This window comes from Tenrec ecaudatus, chromosome 11 (assembly GCF_050624435.1).
Source record: "Tenrec ecaudatus isolate mTenEca1 chromosome 11, mTenEca1.hap1, whole genome shotgun sequence".
Taxonomy (NCBI): domain Eukaryota; kingdom Metazoa; phylum Chordata; class Mammalia; order Afrosoricida; family Tenrecidae; genus Tenrec; species Tenrec ecaudatus.
This window is the reverse complement of record NC_134540.1, coordinates 70,362,018-70,378,972: the sequence shown is the minus strand read 5'-3', so window position 1 is coordinate 70,378,972 and position 16,955 is coordinate 70,362,018. Positions and strand designations below refer to the sequence as shown.

The 16,955-nt window shown below is 51.9% G+C and overlaps 2 protein-coding genes across 2 annotated transcripts in view; one reads left to right on the top strand and one right to left on the bottom strand.

Moving 5' to 3' along the window:
• The window catches only part of SNRNP200 (small nuclear ribonucleoprotein U5 subunit 200), a 29,645-nt gene extending 20,187 nt beyond the window's left edge, over positions 1-9,458 (top strand). Inside the window, exons 30-45 of the mRNA XM_075563164.1 lie at positions 912-1,072; positions 1,338-1,565; positions 1,881-2,072; positions 2,166-2,344; positions 2,467-2,618; positions 3,257-3,365; positions 3,866-3,974; positions 4,810-4,999; positions 5,094-5,258; positions 5,458-5,579; positions 5,939-6,082; positions 6,183-6,359; positions 6,663-6,823; positions 6,906-6,987; positions 8,271-8,363; positions 8,452-9,458. Coding sequence (XP_075419279.1) covers positions 912-1,072; positions 1,338-1,565; positions 1,881-2,072; positions 2,166-2,344; positions 2,467-2,618; positions 3,257-3,365; positions 3,866-3,974; positions 4,810-4,999; positions 5,094-5,258; positions 5,458-5,579; positions 5,939-6,082; positions 6,183-6,359; positions 6,663-6,823; positions 6,906-6,987; positions 8,271-8,363; positions 8,452-8,595 — 2,408 coding nt within the window. The 3' untranslated portion in view covers positions 8,596-9,458. The remainder of the gene's footprint in view (positions 1-911; positions 1,073-1,337; positions 1,566-1,880; positions 2,073-2,165; positions 2,345-2,466; positions 2,619-3,256; positions 3,366-3,865; positions 3,975-4,809; positions 5,000-5,093; positions 5,259-5,457; positions 5,580-5,938; positions 6,083-6,182; positions 6,360-6,662; positions 6,824-6,905; positions 6,988-8,270; positions 8,364-8,451) is intronic.
• A 1,322-nt stretch (positions 9,459-10,780) lies between these two features.
• On the bottom strand, positions 10,781-16,800 carry CIAO1 (cytosolic iron-sulfur assembly component 1). The gene is made up of 7 exons (XM_075563165.1): positions 16,522-16,800; positions 15,640-15,788; positions 15,365-15,476; positions 15,173-15,261; positions 14,728-14,929; positions 13,957-14,044; positions 10,781-11,630 (listed from the first exon to the last, which is right to left on the bottom strand). Exons 1-7 carry the CDS (start codon positions 16,658-16,660, stop codon positions 11,396-11,398), a joined length of 1,014 nt encoding a protein of 337 aa, XP_075419280.1. The 5' UTR covers positions 16,661-16,800; the 3' UTR covers positions 10,781-11,395.
• Positions 16,801-16,955: the final 155 nt, after the last annotated feature.

Here is a 16,955-nt window from a genome sequence, read left to right as displayed (position 1 = left end):
CACAGCCCTGGAATCGCACCGGGGCGGTTTTACCTTGTCCCGTAGTGTCGGTGGGTGGGAGTCAGAAGTGAGTGAATGGCCGTGTGTTTTGCCTGGGAACTGGTGTGTTGTGCAGTCAGAAGGCAAGCAGGGCCCTGGGCTGGGGAGCTGACTAGAGCCAACTGTGGGAGCCCCGCAGGACGTGTTTCTTTTCCAGAAGCTCTTGGTAATCGTTCCACTGGCTTTTCCATGCTGCATGGCTAACAGTGGAGGGTGCCTGTCATTTCTAGGGCTCAGGCAGCTGGGCAGCCCTTGGGGTTCCTGTGTGGAATCAGAGTGTGCAGGCATTTGATGAGAGTTCTCGAATCTCTCACTACTTCAAAGCACATGCTAGGCATTTTCTCCTCTTCCCTCCAGTCCCTCAGGATTTACTGTTAAAGGAATTATTAGTGTTCTATTTGGAATCCCTGGTGGTATAGGGATTCTGCACCGGGCTGCGATCCGTATGGTTGGCAGTTCAAAACCACCAGCAGCTCCAAGGGAGAAGACTGGGTCTACTATTCCCATAAATTGTTACAGTCTCCAAAACCCACAGGGGGTCACAATGAGCGTTGACTCGATGGCAGTGAGTTCGATTTTGCTTCATTGACAGATTGGAGCTCTGAGGTGCAGTAGGTACGTACTGCTCTGCTAACAGAAAGCTGCGTGGGTCAAGGCCTCCAGCCCAGCTCGTCTCCCTTTTGTGTGCGAGAGCAGGAAACAGAAAGGAGAAAGTGGTTGCTGAGGACGAGGCTCTCGTCCACGACACTCGTCCTTCACTCGGGGCCAGCCGTCGCTCATGCTCGAGTGGTCCTGTTCTGAGGAGTTGTCTTGGTCCCAGACGGCTCCTCCTCCTTTTGCGAACACTCACGCGGTTCCTCTTTTGTTGCCAGTGTTCAACACCGTCTACAACAGTGATGACAACGTGTTCGTGGGGGCCCCCACGGGCAGCGGGAAGACCATCTGTGCAGAGTTTGCCATCCTGAGGATGCTGCTGCAGAACTCGGAGGGGCGCTGTGTCTACATCACGCCCATGGAGGCTCTGGCAGAGCAGGTGGGTACGGTGGTGCTAACAGCTCGGCTCTCCCAGAGCTGGAAATGGGCAGGGTCTGCTGGGACTCAACACTGGTCCTTCCCGAGGTGGTGTCCTCCGCTGGTATTCTGGAGAGCAGGTCTCACCTCACTTCTAGGTGCTGTGGGACTAAAAGTAGCTTAAGACCGGGCTGGCGACTCTTTCTGCCTGGCTCCTTGGGCTTTCCTTGCGGTGTAAGGTTCACGTGCATGATGCCTGGCTTGAGCTGTTCCTTCCACTGCCCCAGGTGTACATGGACTGGTACGAGAAGTTCCAGGACAGGCTCAATAAGAAGGTGGTGCTGCTGACGGGGGAGACCAGCACAGACCTGAAGCTCCTGGGCAAAGGCCACATCATCATCAGCACCCCTGAGAAGTGGGACATCCTCTCCCGGCGCTGGAAGCAGCGCAAGAACGTCCAGAATATCAGCCTCTTCGTGGTGGACGAGGTCCACCTGATTGGGGGCGAGAACGGGGTAGGCGTTCCACTTTGCCTTAGAGACTAGGGGTTGGCATTGCTTAAATGACCTTGGCCTTCGGCCTGATGTGTGGGTCTGAGGCTGGCTGTGGGGCCTTGGCCAAGAAGATTCTGTCTCTTGTCTTCCTCAAAATTGAGTACACTGTTATTTTCAGTGCTCTCAGAACCAGGCCTTACTGTGTGGGCAGCTCGTTTCGAAGGAAGGGTCATGAGCTCCTTATAGGCTGTTGCCTCTTCACCCATGGGAACTCAGGGCGGAGGAGGGGGGAGCCTGTGTCTGCATTGACGGTCGCCTTCTTCCCCTGTCTTGTAGCCGGTCCTTGAAGTGATCTGCTCCCGGATGCGCTACATCTCCTCCCAGATCGAGCGGCCCATTCGCATAGTGGCGCTGAGTTCCTCACTGTCAAATGCCAAGGATGTGGCCCACTGGCTCGGGTGCAGCGCCACCTCCACTTTCAACTTCCACCCTAACGTGCGTCCCGTGCCTTTGGAGCTGCACATCCAGGTAGCACCCCCTTGCCGTTCCTCTGTGCCTCAAGTATCCAGAGTCACGCAGGTGCGTGACCTCTGCCTGGGTCTCTCTTTCCTTGGTGCACAGGGCTTCAACATTAGCCACACGCAAACTCGCCTGCTGTCCATGGCCAAGCCCGTGTACCATGCCATCACCAAGCACTCACCCAAGAAGCCGGTCATCGTGTTTGTTCCGTCCCGCAAGCAGACCCGCCTCACTGCCATCGACATCCTCACCACCTGTGCTGCGGACATCCAGCGGCAGAGGTGAGCGTGCATGCTAAGCCGTCCACTCGATACCTATTGCCTCTCACCTGGCCTCGCTCGTGGTGGTTGGGGTGGCAGTTGATGAGATGGGCCCTGAGCTGAACTGGGACTTTGCTGCCCAGGTTCTTGCACTGCACCGAGAAGGACCTGATCCCGTACCTGGAGAAGCTCAGTGACAGCACGCTCAAGGAGACGCTGCTGAACGGCGTGGGCTACCTGCACGAGGGGCTCAGCCCCATGGAGCGGCGCCTGGTGGAGCAGCTCTTCAGCTCAGGTGAGAAAGCAGACGAAACGACAAGTCCTTATGGCTCCGAGAGATGATGTCTCAGGGTCTTCCCCCCACACACACACACACCCAAGGGATGTGTGGTCAGTTTCAGGCTGCGGGTAAGACCTTTCCTCTACGGTATATCCTTTTCAAAGTACTCTCTTGCGTGTTACCTTCTTTGTTCTACCCTGTCCTACTGTCGGGCTGCTGTGAGTCAGAATCGACTCCCTGGCAGTGAGTTGGGTGGTTTTGGTTTGGTAGAGCGCCGTTGTCTGATTGCCCAGTGGCATTGCTTCTGGATCATTTAGACACTGCTTGCTGGAGCTGCCTTGGAGATGTTCCTTTCTAGAAAGCCCCATTGGCTGCCATCCTGAGTCAACACCCAACTGAGTTGTCAACAGCACTTTCTGGTTAGCAGGGCCTTTGGATTCTGTTCCAGGATTACTTCCAGGACAGCCCCCAAAGCAAGGCAACAGTGGCCTGGGCCTCGTGTGATAGTATTGCTTGAGTCTTCTTAGGCATGTTCAGCCCTGTCCTCAGAAAGCTTTGCCCTGATCCTGCAACATCCCACAAGATAGCCAGCAGGCCGTGAAGTGCTCCTCCGCGAGCGCTGGGTCACGCTTCGTCTCCACTCTGCTGTGCAGGGGCCATCCAGGTGGTGGTGGCTTCGAGGAGTCTCTGCTGGGGCATGAATGTGGCTGCCCACCTGGTGATCATCATGGACACCCAGTACTACAATGGCAAGATCCACGCGTGAGTAAATCCCACCCGCAAAGGCAGGGATTGAAGTTTCACCCTCGCGTATTGTAGGAGGGGCATCTTTTGCAACCAAATAGTCTTGCTAGAAACTGCACTGCGGGCCTGAAAATGAGTGCTAGCAATGGGTCGTGCTTTTAGAACAAATCTTATCTTACTAACTAACCTGACCTCAAAGAACGAAATTGAAGCCAACCCTGCGGAAAAAGGAGTAAAGGAACATTGGGAGGGGAAATTTCCGGAGTAGAGAAAATAAGCAGACAGCTGGGTCTTCCTGCAGGTGTTTCAACCTCGGGTCACATTTGCTCTCAGAGTCGCTGTCCTTATTTCAGCAAGTTGGAGGAGCAGCAAGTTTGTAAGCAGAGGACCTTTAGAGGTGATGCACGTCATCAACCTGTTTTTTTGCACAGATTAGGAAAAGTGACCTGGTCAACGTCCATAGGAGGCAGGCCCCCGGCAGGTGGTCTCTGCTGCTACACCCTCTCCTCTGCTTCCAGGTACGTGGATTACCCCATCTACGACGTGCTTCAGATGGTGGGCCATGCCAACCGCCCGCTGCAGGATGATGAGGGCCGCTGTGTCATCATGTGTCAGGGTTCCAAAAAGGTGAGTCCTGTGCGCCTGCAGTGGCTTGTGAGGTTCAGCCGCTCTCCACTTTGAGGGTTCGCTCTGCACCGCTTTGCTTCTACAAAGATGAACGTCAGCACCTGTTTTCCCTAACCGGAAGAAACCTGAAGAGGATTTTGGCTGAACTCTAGCATTCGCTGTTGGTTTCAAACTGGTAAAGAGGCCGTGTGCATCCGAGCACCGAGACTGGTATCCACCGCCCCTTACCTGGAAGCCAAGCCACCCGCACCTGGAGCTTCTACTCTGCGTTACTCCAGGGGCCCGAGGGGGGCCTTGGAAGCCCCCTGTGTGGGCTGTGTGTTTGTCGTTCATGCTTTTGCTCTCCGTTAGTGTTGTTTCCAGTTTGTTTTTTGGTTACTTGGTTTGGTTTGGTAGGTTGTTTTGGGCCGGGAATGCTTAAGACTTTTTTCCCCACGTAGACGAATGGTAACTGTTCTTTGCTGTATGCCATTTGCGGCTGACAACGAAATGGGCAGGAGAGGGAAGCTTCCGCAGTGAGGGCGTCACCACCTGGCTTTGAAGGGCTGCCTGTAGTTACTGCATAAGAGTTTTTCTGATGCTCGTTCAGTCGTTCATGAGCACGTGCCTTTTGTACCAGGCCTGCAGCCACCTGCCATTGTGGTGTTGAGTCCGTGGGTGTCGGGCTTCGTTGCCTGCCCGGCTCCGGCATTGCTTGCACACGCCCTCCCTGTCTAACTGTGGTGTCTTCCATTTGGTGACTCGTTGCGTCACACCAGGGCTATCCGCTGTTGATTTGCTCTTGCTCTTAATGGGGACCATTTGTTGTCTTGGGCCATTTCCTCTCCCACCGTAGGATTTCTTCAAAAAGTTCCTGTATGAGCCATTGCCAGTAGAGTCTCACCTGGACCACTGTATGCATGACCACTTCAATGCAGAAATTGTCACCAAGACCATTGAGAACAAGCAGGACGCGGTGGACTACCTCACCTGGACCTTTCTGTACCGTCGCATGACTCAGAACCCCAATTACTACAACCTGCAGGGTCAGTTTGCTTAGGGCCCACACTAGCCCTCTGTGCCGTTCCCAGCCTTGGCCGGGCATTTCCCTAAGGGCCCGCTCATCTCATCCCTGCATAGGCATTTCCCACCGTCATTTGTCTGACCACTTGTCGGAGCTTGTGGAGCAGACCCTGAGTGACTTGGAGCAGTCCAAGTGCATCAGCATCGAGGATGAGATGGATGTCGCGCCGCTGAACCTGGGCATGATTGCGGCCTACTATTACATCAACTACACCACGATTGGTGAGGGGTTGCTGGGGGAAGTGTAGGTGGGGTGTGGAGCTGCTGAGATGAGGTACCGGGGCTGGATGTGTCCCGGGCGGTCGTCTGCGTGATGGTCTGGAGGCTAGAGCAGAGCTCCCAGGCAGTTACTTAATCACGGCCTCCCTGTTCCCATTTCCTCTGCTTTCATGCCTCCCAAACTTCCTTTCTTCCCTGTCAGAGCTCTTCAGCATGTCCCTGAATGCTAAGACCAAGGTGCGTGGGCTGATTGAGATCATCTCTAATGCTGCGGAATATGAGAACATTCCCATCCGGCACCACGAAGACAACCTCCTGCGGCAGGTGAACGTCCTCGGAGTTGAAATTTGGCTTATATTCCCAGAGCATGTAGTGTCCTTGTCACCACTGGAGAACCCACCCACCCACCACCACAAACACACACTCTCTCTCTCTCTCTCTCTCTCTCTCTCTCTGTCTGTCTGTCTCTCTCTCTCTCTCTCTCTCTCTCTCTCTCTCTCTCTCTCTCTCTCTCTCTCTCTCTCTCTCTCCCTCTCCCCCTCTCTCCCCCCCCTCCCTCCCGCACCTACCACTTTTGGGTATTGAAGAGTTGGGCTCTTTGGCCAGGTGGTGCTCTTGGTCTGAGAGCTGATTTCAGGCAAGCTCACCTGTTTCTCACCAGATATTTTTCTTCCATCTTGTAGTTGGCTCAGAAGGTCCCTCACAAGCTGAACAACCCCAAGTTCAATGACCCACACATCAAGACCAACCTGCTTCTGCAGGCTCACCTGTCACGCATGCAGCTGAGTGCCGAGCTGCAGTCAGACACAGAGGAGATCCTTAGTAAGGTATGGTGTGGACACTGGTGTGTGTCGGAGGGGGCCGAAGTGACCTAGGAAGTAGCCGTCCAGACCCAGCCTCCATTCATGTATTCCTGTCCCTGTACAGGCAATCCGGCTCATCCAGGCCTGTGTGGATGTCCTCTCCAGCAATGGGTGGCTCAGCCCTGCCCTGGCAGCTATGGAACTGGCTCAGATGGTCACCCAAGCCATGTGGTCCAAGGACTCATACCTGAAACAGCTGCCGCACTTCACCTCAGAGCACATCAAACGCTGCACAGACAAGGTGAGCAGATCTGGAAGTGAAGTGTTGACCAAGTAAGCCTGAGAGCGAGGCCCGGGGGTCCTGGACTTGGGCTAGGTTAGGGGTTGGGGCTGGGGACTCACAGTGAAGGCAACATCTAGCTCTGTTTTCTCTAAAAGGGGTGCCTATCGAAATCCAGAAGAGCCTCCCAACTGTGGGCCATGGTCTTTCCAAAGCTGTGTCATCTTTGGGTGGTCTCAGGGCATCAGAAGTGAAGTTGGCACTTGCTTGGTGCTAGTTTTCTGCTCTTAACCGGGGTTCTCTGCCCTCTGAATCTCACTGCAGGGAGTGGAGAGTGTCTTCGACATTATGGAGATGGAGGATGAGGAACGAAACGCACTGCTCCAGCTCTCGGACGGCCAGATCGCCGACGTGGCCCGCTTCTGTAACCGCTACCCGAACATCGAGCTGTCCTACGAAGTGGTGGAGAAGGACAGCATTCGCAGGTGAGCCAGCAAGAAGCAAGTGCCCTGGGGTCCTGCTGAGTGAACCCCCTGCCAAGTTGCCGCCCTCTTCTCTCCCCTGCAGCGGTGGGCTGGTTGTGGTGTTGGTGCAGCTGGAGCGAGAGGAGGAAGTCACAGGCCCTGTTATTGCACCTCTGTTTCCACAGGTATGCCCAAGTAGCTGGCCTTAGCAGAGTCGTGGGGAGAGGGGCCTTGTAGAAGTCATGAAAGTACAAGACTAAGGACTTACCTCGGGTCATGGCCCCCCTTCTCCCCTGCTTACCTTGGGTTTAGTTTAAACCCATTCAGGTAGCTGGACTTGTTAGATCCAAATGTGCGCGTGTCAAGCCCTGTGACTGTGAAGAGCCCTTGGACCATGAGGGCTTTTCCAAGGGGTGTTTTCCAGCTTTCCTCGTCGCCACGGATTCTGCTCCTAGTTGCTTGTTTTTTTGCCACCAGAAGGAAAAAGGAAAAGCTGACCTTCATATGGAATTATAATATGAAGCCCCAAGGGGGGGAGGGAAATGGCTTAAACAGTGATATTTCAGGTTTCAGAATTCTGTGGCTAATTTCTTTTGTTGCTGAGAATACCCATAGCACAAACATACACCAATCCGAGCGTGCTCACGTGCACTGTAGAGTGCTTCTCTGCTGAGCTGCGCAGCCTTTCTCACCTCACCCCTGCCCCTAAGCTCCCTGCTGGCTGAATCCCACGTGCTCTGAGGGCCTCCAAAAAGTCAGTGGGGAAAGAAAGCCCATTGCCTTTACACTCCATTCCCCACAAACTTCATATATATAGACCTTAAAAGAACATAATGTTCAAGGGAGACTCCTTTTATACCCAACTACTCTAAACTGTCATTTGGCTCTAAGAAGACTTCAGGAGATTTTTTTCATTTATTAACGATTGGGGAAAATTGCTTTAAGGGTTCATCTAGCCTGCATGGCCCCGCGAAGACCAAGCCCATGAGCATTCGGAATTCTGTATTTTTCCCTTTGTGAACAGGATTCTTCTAGAGAATCTGATGAGAATGGATTGGTAGCAGACAGATAGATAGGAGGGGTTCTGGGTAGGAGCAATGCTTCTTCCACAAGTCCTGTTGTGGACCCTTTGCTGACAGGCTCCTCTCCATGTAAGGTATATTTCTCATCAGGCCTCGGAGACTAGAGCTCACTAGTGGAGACGTGCACTCTGGCAAGCACTAAGTTGAAGAAGGACATGAGCCAGGATAACAAATGAGTCCATCTGCCTACCTAAAAATAGAACCCTTTGAGGCATCTTTGGACAGTTTTATAATCTTAAGTCATTTTAAAGCTTACAGTAGGGCTTCACAAGGTTTGTGGAACTTGCTATCTGGCATTTTTTATTTTCCTACTTGTGTAACTGTCCTCATGATCCTGTGGCCATCAAGTGTTCCATGCTGAAATTCCTCGGCTTTGCTCTTTGCAGAAACGTGAAGAGGGCTGGTGGGTGGTGATCGGTGATGCCAAGTCCAATAGCCTCATTTCCATCAAGAGGCTGACCCTGCAGCAGAAGGCTAAGGTGAGGGTTTCTGCGAGCCAGGGGCGGGGGCGGGGCGGGTACCCTTCCCTAGTCCGCACTCAGCCTGATTTCCACCTGCTCTTTCTAGGTGAAACTTGACTTTGTGGCGCCAGCCACTGGTGCCCACAACTACACGCTGTACTTCATGAGTGATGCTTACATGGGCTGTGACCAGGAATACAAATTCAGTGTGGACGTGAAAGAAGCGGAGACTGACAGTGACTCAGATTGAGCCATAAGGCATTCTGCTCTCACACAGGATTGTTGAACCTGGACTGGGAGCATAGACAGTTGTGTTGGATCCTGGTTGTGGAGACCCCATCTGTCAGCATGAGAGCTGAGCAGTCGGGGTGCTGTGCCAGCCCTGCTGCTTTCCCCTTGTCACCCTGCAGCCCACACCTTGGACCCAGGGTCTGCAGCTGTGCAGCTTAGCTGGCCGGTCGCACACACTGTGCAGCATTGTCAGGCACGCTCTTTGTCAGAATCGATTACAATAACTCACAGAAACCATTCGCTCCATGGTTTTCTCTAACAGAAGGCCCTTAGTTGACGGGGTTTTTTGTTTGCTTTTGTAGTGGGTAAACTTTATAATTCGTGTTTCTGGAGAACAGCCCTGATCAATGGGACTGTCTTGTCTGTAGCCATTCCCGTTAGTCTGTAGGAGGGACTCTTGGCAGCTTCTCTCCAGGCTGTGAGCGTGGCCCACCACATGTGTGTGCTACCCACAGTGGCATGGCTGCAGGAACGGAGGTCGCCTCGGTGGGTAGATCCATGGTCCCACAAGGGCGGGGGAGGAGGGGGCACCTGAAGGGAGATGAAAATGCACCACCTGTATGTAACCCCATTTTGTAATCCAGACCTACCAGTTTTTCTCTTTAAATTTTCCTGCCTTCTGTTGTGGTTTTACAAGCTTTTTTTTTTTTTTAGGAATATATGTATTCAGATTTTGTGTAGGGTGTTTACTCTAGATCATCAGTTCTCAGTTTCACTTGGAACCTTTTACACTATGAAAGGTTGAAGGACTCCAAAGACTTCAGATAAGGTCTCCCCATTGGTATGCGAAACTACAGTAAATCATTTCTGTTGTTGAAACAACTGTACACGTGATAACATTTTGTATGAGAAATGAGAAGTATCGGACAGCTGACTTGCCATCCAGCTGCTTCTCTAAACAACCTGTTGTGGGTGGTTTGAGTTGAAGAGAAGCTTATTGCACACAGATACTGTTGTTCGGTGTTGTCGAGTTGGCTCTGAGAACGAGAGGATAGACCTGCCCCTGTGGGTTCCCAAGACTGAATCCTGGCAGAGTAGAAAGCCTCGTCTTTCTCCTGTGGAGCAACCTAAGGTTTTGAACTGTTGATCTTGCGGTTAGTGGCCCAATGTGTACCCATTAACATCACCAGGGCTCCTCAGCTGGAAAAGGGAGGGGTGTTTTTAATAACCCTTTCTGGTTAATTGTAGCTATTCTTTGATAGACTCAGCAAAGTGGCAGTTTGTTCAAGGTTAGGTGCACTGTGGAACCTGAAGCTGATCAATCAACTTTTTCTCCTGTTCCATTAACATCTGTTGTTCTGACACTTTGAATGGATCTCATAAATAATTTTCTAGCAGGTGTCGAACATCTGGAAAATAGTGGTTCACTGAATTATGCAGATCTTCTGAATGTTGACATCTCTCACAGTATGAGATGAAAAAATGTCACATCAGAAAGTTAACGAGTTCACAGTGGCAGTACTGGTTTTCTAAAGTTGGTCTTTAGTGTGCTTTCTTTTTCCATTTGGCAGTGTGTTGTGTTGTTTTCCCTTGAAGTGGAAGTTTTGTTTGTGAAAACATGGCAGATATTCCAGTCCAAATCCCATTCTTGTTAAGGCCACCATCTTGCCCAACCCGGGTGGTTCCTTTCAGACCCTTGGTGCCGTTTTATGTAAACACAGCGCCACCCCTGGCATGAGCCTACTGCCAGTTCATGCTGTTTTAATCCCAGCCTCTCTTCTTGCCGCCCCTCATGCTTTAGTTGCCACCTACCCTGTCAGGTCGAGAGGAAATGGCCCCTCTTCCACAAACCTGATTCTCCAGTGTTTTGCCTGGAGTCCTCTGTCTACTCCAATTTGTGGCAATTCCTGAAAATCGACTCACTTTGTGGGGAGATGAGTCTCCTTTGGATCCTCACCTCGCTCGATGCCTGGCAAACACTGGTGCCAGAGGCAGAGTCTGGTCTTCACTGCAAGGTGATGCCACGAAGAAAGCTGGCCGCTCAAGTGGCACAGTTACTTTCCTTCATGACCATGATCATACTTCCGTGTGGTATCCATGTTAGGGGAGGGGGGGGCAACAGTAGAAAGTGGTGGCTATTAGGAATGGAAACATCCTGTCTCCAGGAGGCTGATCATCCAAATCACACTCATCAACTAGGCCAGTTTCTCTCCATGACTCTAGGTGGATCTTTTATTGTTTCTCAGCTTCCGGTGTTCCTTGACTTGCTGTCAGGAAAATGCCATGGTCCCCTGTCCATCTTCCCTCTTTTACAAGGGCACCGCTGGGAATGGATTAGAACCCACTCTATTCCAGCACGCGTGTTGTGGCATATACAAAAGGAAACGTGTGTGTAGGTATAACAATCTTACACACATGGCTTTTAACCAGCGATTCGGAAAGCAGAACTGGTTTCAGTTCAGAAAGGGTGGGTTATTTATATAAAACTTAAAATTTCAGACCATGTTCTAGGTACATCCAATCCCACATATGTGTATCATACATTCACATCCAAAGTTGAACATTATTTTGTCCCTGTGTCCTAAAGCAAGCAAAAGCTGGGGGCTGACAACCACTGTACTGATCTTCCCTGACTTGACTGAGGCCCCGTCAAAGGCGGGGAGCGTGGGAATGCTGCTCTAGCGCCATGCTTCTGTGAAGCGGAGGCAAGTGAAGTCAAGGTTAATGAGCCTCAGGCCCTTGAGGCCAGGCTGGGAAAGCCTTGTGACGCTTTCTGGGGCACCACGATCCTGTCCAAAGTAGGGATGGTCCAAAGGCCTTCACTCAGGTCGCTGGTACTTCCAGAAGGCCACCTCTCCATCATCACTGCAGGAGGCCAGGAGCCCTTGCTCCTTGGGGTTCCACGCCACACAGTTCACGTCCTGGGTATGGGCCTGAGGCAAGTGGGCTGTCAGAGAGAAGGTGGGCTGCTGCGGGTCGGAGCCAGGGTCCTCCTCAAACACCCGGATGGCATCATCTCCACAAGCTGTAGCCAGGGCGCCAGTCAGCTGACACCTGGAGGAACACACTCGTCAGTTGGGGGAGGGGGTCCCCCTCCCTTCCTAAAGCTAGGAGAGATTTGTTCTACAGCCCCTGGGCTGGTCTCTTCCCAAACTCCGCTAAAAATCTCAGAGCTTCCTCAATTGAATAGATAACCATAAGTTTAGCCCTAACATACAGCCCTTAAGTTTATAAGCACTTCTAATTGCAATACACAACCCAAAAAACAGTACACACCATTGTGAAGTGTGCTTTTTTTTTTTTAACAAGGCACAAGGGTTTTCCATGATACTAAGTATCCTAAACTGATTGGTTCTTAACAGTTAACACCAGTGGTTCTCCACCTTCCTCATGGCAACCCTGTCATACAGCTCCTCATGCTGACTCCCTCCCCCCAACCATAAAATTACTTTCGTTGCCACTTCATAACTAATTTCACAGGTGACTCCTGTGAAAGGGTCATTCGACCCCCAAAGGGTCAAGAACCACCGAGCTAGAAAGGCAAGGAGCCCTGGTGGCACAGTGAGTTAAGCACTTGGCTACTAACTGCAAGGCTGGCAGTTCAAACCCAAGTGCTACTCTGCATGTGAAAGATGAGGCTGCTCCCACGAAAAGCTCATGTCTTCCGAGTAAGGAACAATTCCACTCTGTCACTAGGAGCTGGGGTTGATGGCAGTAGATGTTTTAATATAGGCCACTGAGTGTGACCATGATAAAAGCTCATTTGTGTTAGGCTCATACAGGTTATTTCCAAATGCCTGCACAAACAAAACTTGGACATAACATTAACTTTTATCATTATTTAGGATTATCTCCTAGGGATAGATTCTCGAGTCAGAATTGCTAGTTGGTCTACTTATGTACCATTAGCTATGTAAGATACCTACCAGTGAGTGCCTGGCTATCAAAAGATATAGCATCTGGGGTCTTAAAGGCTTGAAGATAAACAAGCGGCCATCTAGCTGAGAAGCAACAAAGCCCACATGGAAGAAGCACAGCAGCCCATGGGATCACCATGGAATGATAGGATCAGGGATCAGGCATCAAAGACCCAGAACAAAAAATGTGAATGAGGAGGGGAGTGTGGATGGCAGCCCAAAGCCAATCTGTAGGCAATTGGACATCCCCTTACAGAAAGGTCTCGGGGAGATGACAAGCCAGTCGGTGCAGTATAGCACCGATGAAACAGACAGCTTTCCTCTGGTTCTTTAAAGCTTCCTCCCCCAACACCCCCCGACTATCATGACCCTAATTCTACCTCAAAAATCTGGCTAGACCAGAGCATGTACAAGGGTACAGATTAGAGCTGGAAACGGAATACAGGACAGATAAACTCGGGACCAATATTGAGAGTGGCCATACCAGGAGGGTAAGGGAAAGGTGGGGGTAGAAAGGGAACTGATCACAATGCCCTATTTATAAGTCCCTCCCAGGGGGATGGACAACAAACAAGGGGGTAAAGGGAGACACTGGACAGTACAAGACATGAAAAAATAATTTATAAATTATCAAGGGTTCATGAGGGAGAGAGAAAGAGGGGGGAAAACCAGCTGATACCATGGGCTCAAGTAGGAAGAAAATGTTTTGAGAATGATAATGGTAACATGTACAAATGTGCTTAAGACAATAGATGTACGTATGGGGAGAGTTGTACAAAATCCAATGATTTCTTTTAAATATATAAATGGGAAAAAATAAAACCGCGTATGTGAATTCTACAAAAAAAGATACCTACCAGGGAAAAGTCTAGACTCCATTACAGTAGAGTCCAAGTTACCAAACTACATTGTTAGGTGCTATCAAGTCGGCCTGCTCCTGCGCCATCCTCACAATTGTTTCAGACTATAGCTGCAGACACTGTGTCCTTCCATCTCACCGAGGGCCTTCCATTATAGATGTCTTTTTCGAGTCTGGTCTCTTCTGATAACATGTCCACAGTACATGAAATGTACTTTCACTTCTAAGGAACATTCTGGCTGTATCTTTTCCAAGATCAGATAGCAATTCTGATTCAGAGAATGTACCAAAGTATATAATTTACTAGTAAGTATTTCTGGGTGGTATGGCAGTTTTTTTAATTCTGCAGGCTGGTGCTGACCTAACAGCCTAGAATCTGAACAGAAGTAGAGCTCTAGGCCTATAAGGCATTCCGACTCCCAGGCTGGCCAGCTTGAAACCAACACGGTCTCAGTCCGGCTGCTGCGGACAAACGAAGATGGCTATGTTCAATGCCATGTGCTACACCCAAGTGGGAAGAGGGCAGCACAGCTGCTTTATTCCGCTCCAATCCCTGGGGGCTGGGGAGGAGAGGTGGTCAGGGCGGGGCAGGATGAGGTCTCACCAAGCGACATCATAAACGGTCCTGGAGTGGAAACCCGACAAAGTGCAGACACATTTCCAGCTGGGGTCGGAGCCGCTGCATGCCACCCCTGCAGGACAAACTTTTCTTGAGCCTATGATGGGTCGGTGGCCCAGGCACCTTGGGGAGAGTCACTGCCTCATTGCAGATGTCACTATGAGCCTGAATGGCCTCTGGGGTAGTGGGTAGACACCCTCACTCCCCCACCTTCCATAATCAGTTACGATTCTTGGACTCCATCCCACTGTCCACATTCTCACCATCCGCCTCACACACGAGGCCAGATGGGTCGTTCTAAAACAGAATTTTGAGAAGGCAACATACTTGTTCTTTAAAAAACCTGCTGCTGCATATGAAGTCTGAATCGTCAGTCTGCTTTTGAAGGCCACCCACCAGCTTGTCCAGCCCACGCGATTCCTCTCGAAACCCCTTCCCCCTATCTAAACTGTGCTCTATCTAAACGTAGCACCATTCCAGGCCACAGGCCTACATCAAGGCCTTAGCTCATGCTGTTCTGTTTTCACCCAGAAACCTCTTCCTGGACTCATCTCGTGTTCACTAACTGCCACACGGCCCTTCAAGTTGGGGTGAACAGGCCCCTCTTCCACAAGCTGTCCCTGCTTCTTCGAGCATTTTGGCTGGAGTCCTCTTTCTACTCCAATTTTCTGCAATCCCTGTAAGGGTTTTGGCCCTTAATAGACCATAACCTTTTGGGAAGAGGAGGCTCCTTTAGTTGTCCCATTGGATCCTCACCTTGCTCATTGTCTGGCAGATACTGGCGCCAGATGCGCACAGTCCGGTCATCACTGCAGGACGCCAGGCGCTGACCGCTGGGATCAAAGGCCACGCTCCACACAGTGGATTCATGGCCCTCCAGGGTGGCACAGCATACCCAGTCATCCTCCTCTTCCCGGTAGAGTTTCACTGTGTCGTCGTAGCTGGCAGAGGCCAAGAGCTGGGTGGAGTGGGAGGCAGGAGATTTGGCACTTGCCCAGCACAGGAAGTGCCTGCAATGCCTCTCCCTGCCAGAACAGGGCAGCTCTAGGGATCTATTGTGACAAGGGGACTAATGTCTGTGGTGACAGACGAAGACCTCTGGAAAAGCAAGGCTGAGGCTTAGTGAACACAGGGAGGCTGGGCATGAGCCTCCACCCCATCAGGCTTCTTCCCACCAGACACTTTGCTTGGCTCCTCCTACCTCCTGACTTGGGTGCCAAACCACGTGCTTGACGTCTTGTGTGTGGGAGTTGAGGACACTGACACACTCATACTCATCCTCTTCGTCAACTGTGGGAAGAAGAAAGAGCACTCGAGAGCCAACCCTACAAGCGAACATAGGGGGCTGTCTGTCAGCTGGCGCCCAACTCCAGCAGGTGGGACCTGTCCTCACCTTCCCAGACCCAGACACTTTTATCTCGGCTGCAGGTGGCCAGAAGGTTGCCAGATGGAGCCCAGGCCACTGACTTGACCTCATTTTCGTGGCCCTCAAGAGTCGCTACACACTGCGAAGGGAAGACGGGGGAGAAACAAAGGCAGCAAAGTCTCCAGGAGGCAGGAGAGCTTCGTTCTGGGGACACAGCCCTACTGGGCCCAGTTGGCTCAGCTGCCTGCAGCAGGCCTGGGCAGCTAACAGGCGACTGTCCTGGGCCTGTTCCACTTTGTTACCTCAAAGTCATCCTGGTTCTTTTTCCAAATGCAAGTGGTAGCATCAAAGCTGGCGGAGGCCAGGTAATTCCCACAGGGCGACCAGGCTACTTTTCGCACCGTCCTCTGATGGCCGTCAGAAAGGACAGACTTGCTGATCCAGCTGTCACCTAAGGGGAGAGGACAGGACAGGCCCTAGAGTTGGCTGCACAAGGTGGTGCTAAAGCACCAGCATGCCATCTGCTGTTGATTCAGACTAGTTTGGGCCCAAGCCCTTGTGTACCAGCATGCTTGAAGGGAGATGAGCGGGCTCCTCACAGCAGCTACAAACCGCCAGCGGCGGCTCTTTGAGAGAAAGAAGTGGCTTTCTGTTCCCATAAAGAGTGAGTTTTGGAAGTCTACAGGGTCACTTTTGGCCTGTCCTGTAGGGTCACTATGAGGTGGCACCGACTCGATGGCAGTGAGTTTGAGGGTGTTTTTTTTTTTAACTTTCCTGAGAAGGTAGGTATCCTTCTGATTTAAAACTGTCGGCTCGCAAATGTGCTCGCATAAAATGTAAGCTTCACCATCAGAACCCCCATTCCTCTTTAAAAGCGTTTCAGTGTGAATTGGGTGAATTCTCTAGGGTTCCTTGCACCCAGCCTTTCCTCCCTAATTTTCCTGTTTCAGCAACTACCAACAAGCCCCTCAACACTTCCAGCCTGTCCGCTCACGCTTCTTTGGATCCAAGCACTGCTGACTCCTTTGCCTGGAACACCCAATTCGAACTTCAGTCGCCTCCCCCTCTTATCTTCTGGCCAACACTCAGGGTCAGGTCTGCCTCCTCCAGCCGAGTGTGCGTGCAATCCTCGGGCCCAGCACACTGCCAGGCGCTGGGAGTTGCACAGCCATGCCAGCTCTTACCTTCTCTGCCCCAGATGCGAACTCTCCGGTCGCCCCCGCACGAGGCCAGCAGGGTCCCTGCTGGGTTCCAGGCCAGGTACCAGCAGCGCGAGTCCGGGTGCGCCGGGACGCGTCCCAGCAGCACCAGCGAATCTTTCATGGCGTCCTAGCGGGGGGTGAGGGAGAGGTGGGCAGAAATAGGTAGTCAGGTAAGCCAAGCACCGGGCAGATGCCCACAATACCCACTTCAGCTTCGGGTGGCCGCAGGGTCCACCCGCTTCCGCCTGAGGGCCCGGGTAGTCCTGGGAACTGAAGTGCCCGCCGCTGCTCCCGCGCTGCCCTCTGGGAGTTGTAGTCACCGGCTCATTTGGCCGCTAGCATCTTGGGATTACCTTGAACTACCAGTCCCGTGAGGCCCTGCGCACAGAGCCAGCGGCGCGCCTGGAGTGCGCTGC

Coding starts and splice junctions, on each gene's coding strand:
- CIAO1 (XM_075563165.1), bottom strand. CDS start 16,660: ATGAAAGATTCGCTGGTGCTGCTGGGACGCGTCCCGGCGCACCCGGAC. Junction 14,930..15,172: donor TTTGGCACCCAAGTCAGGAG/GTAGGAGGAGCC, acceptor CACTCCACCCAG/CTCTTGGCCTCTGCCAGCTA. Junction 14,045..14,727: donor TCTGCCAGACAATGAGCAAG/GTGAGGATCCAA, acceptor TTTGTCCTGCAG/GGGTGGCATGCAGCGGCTCC.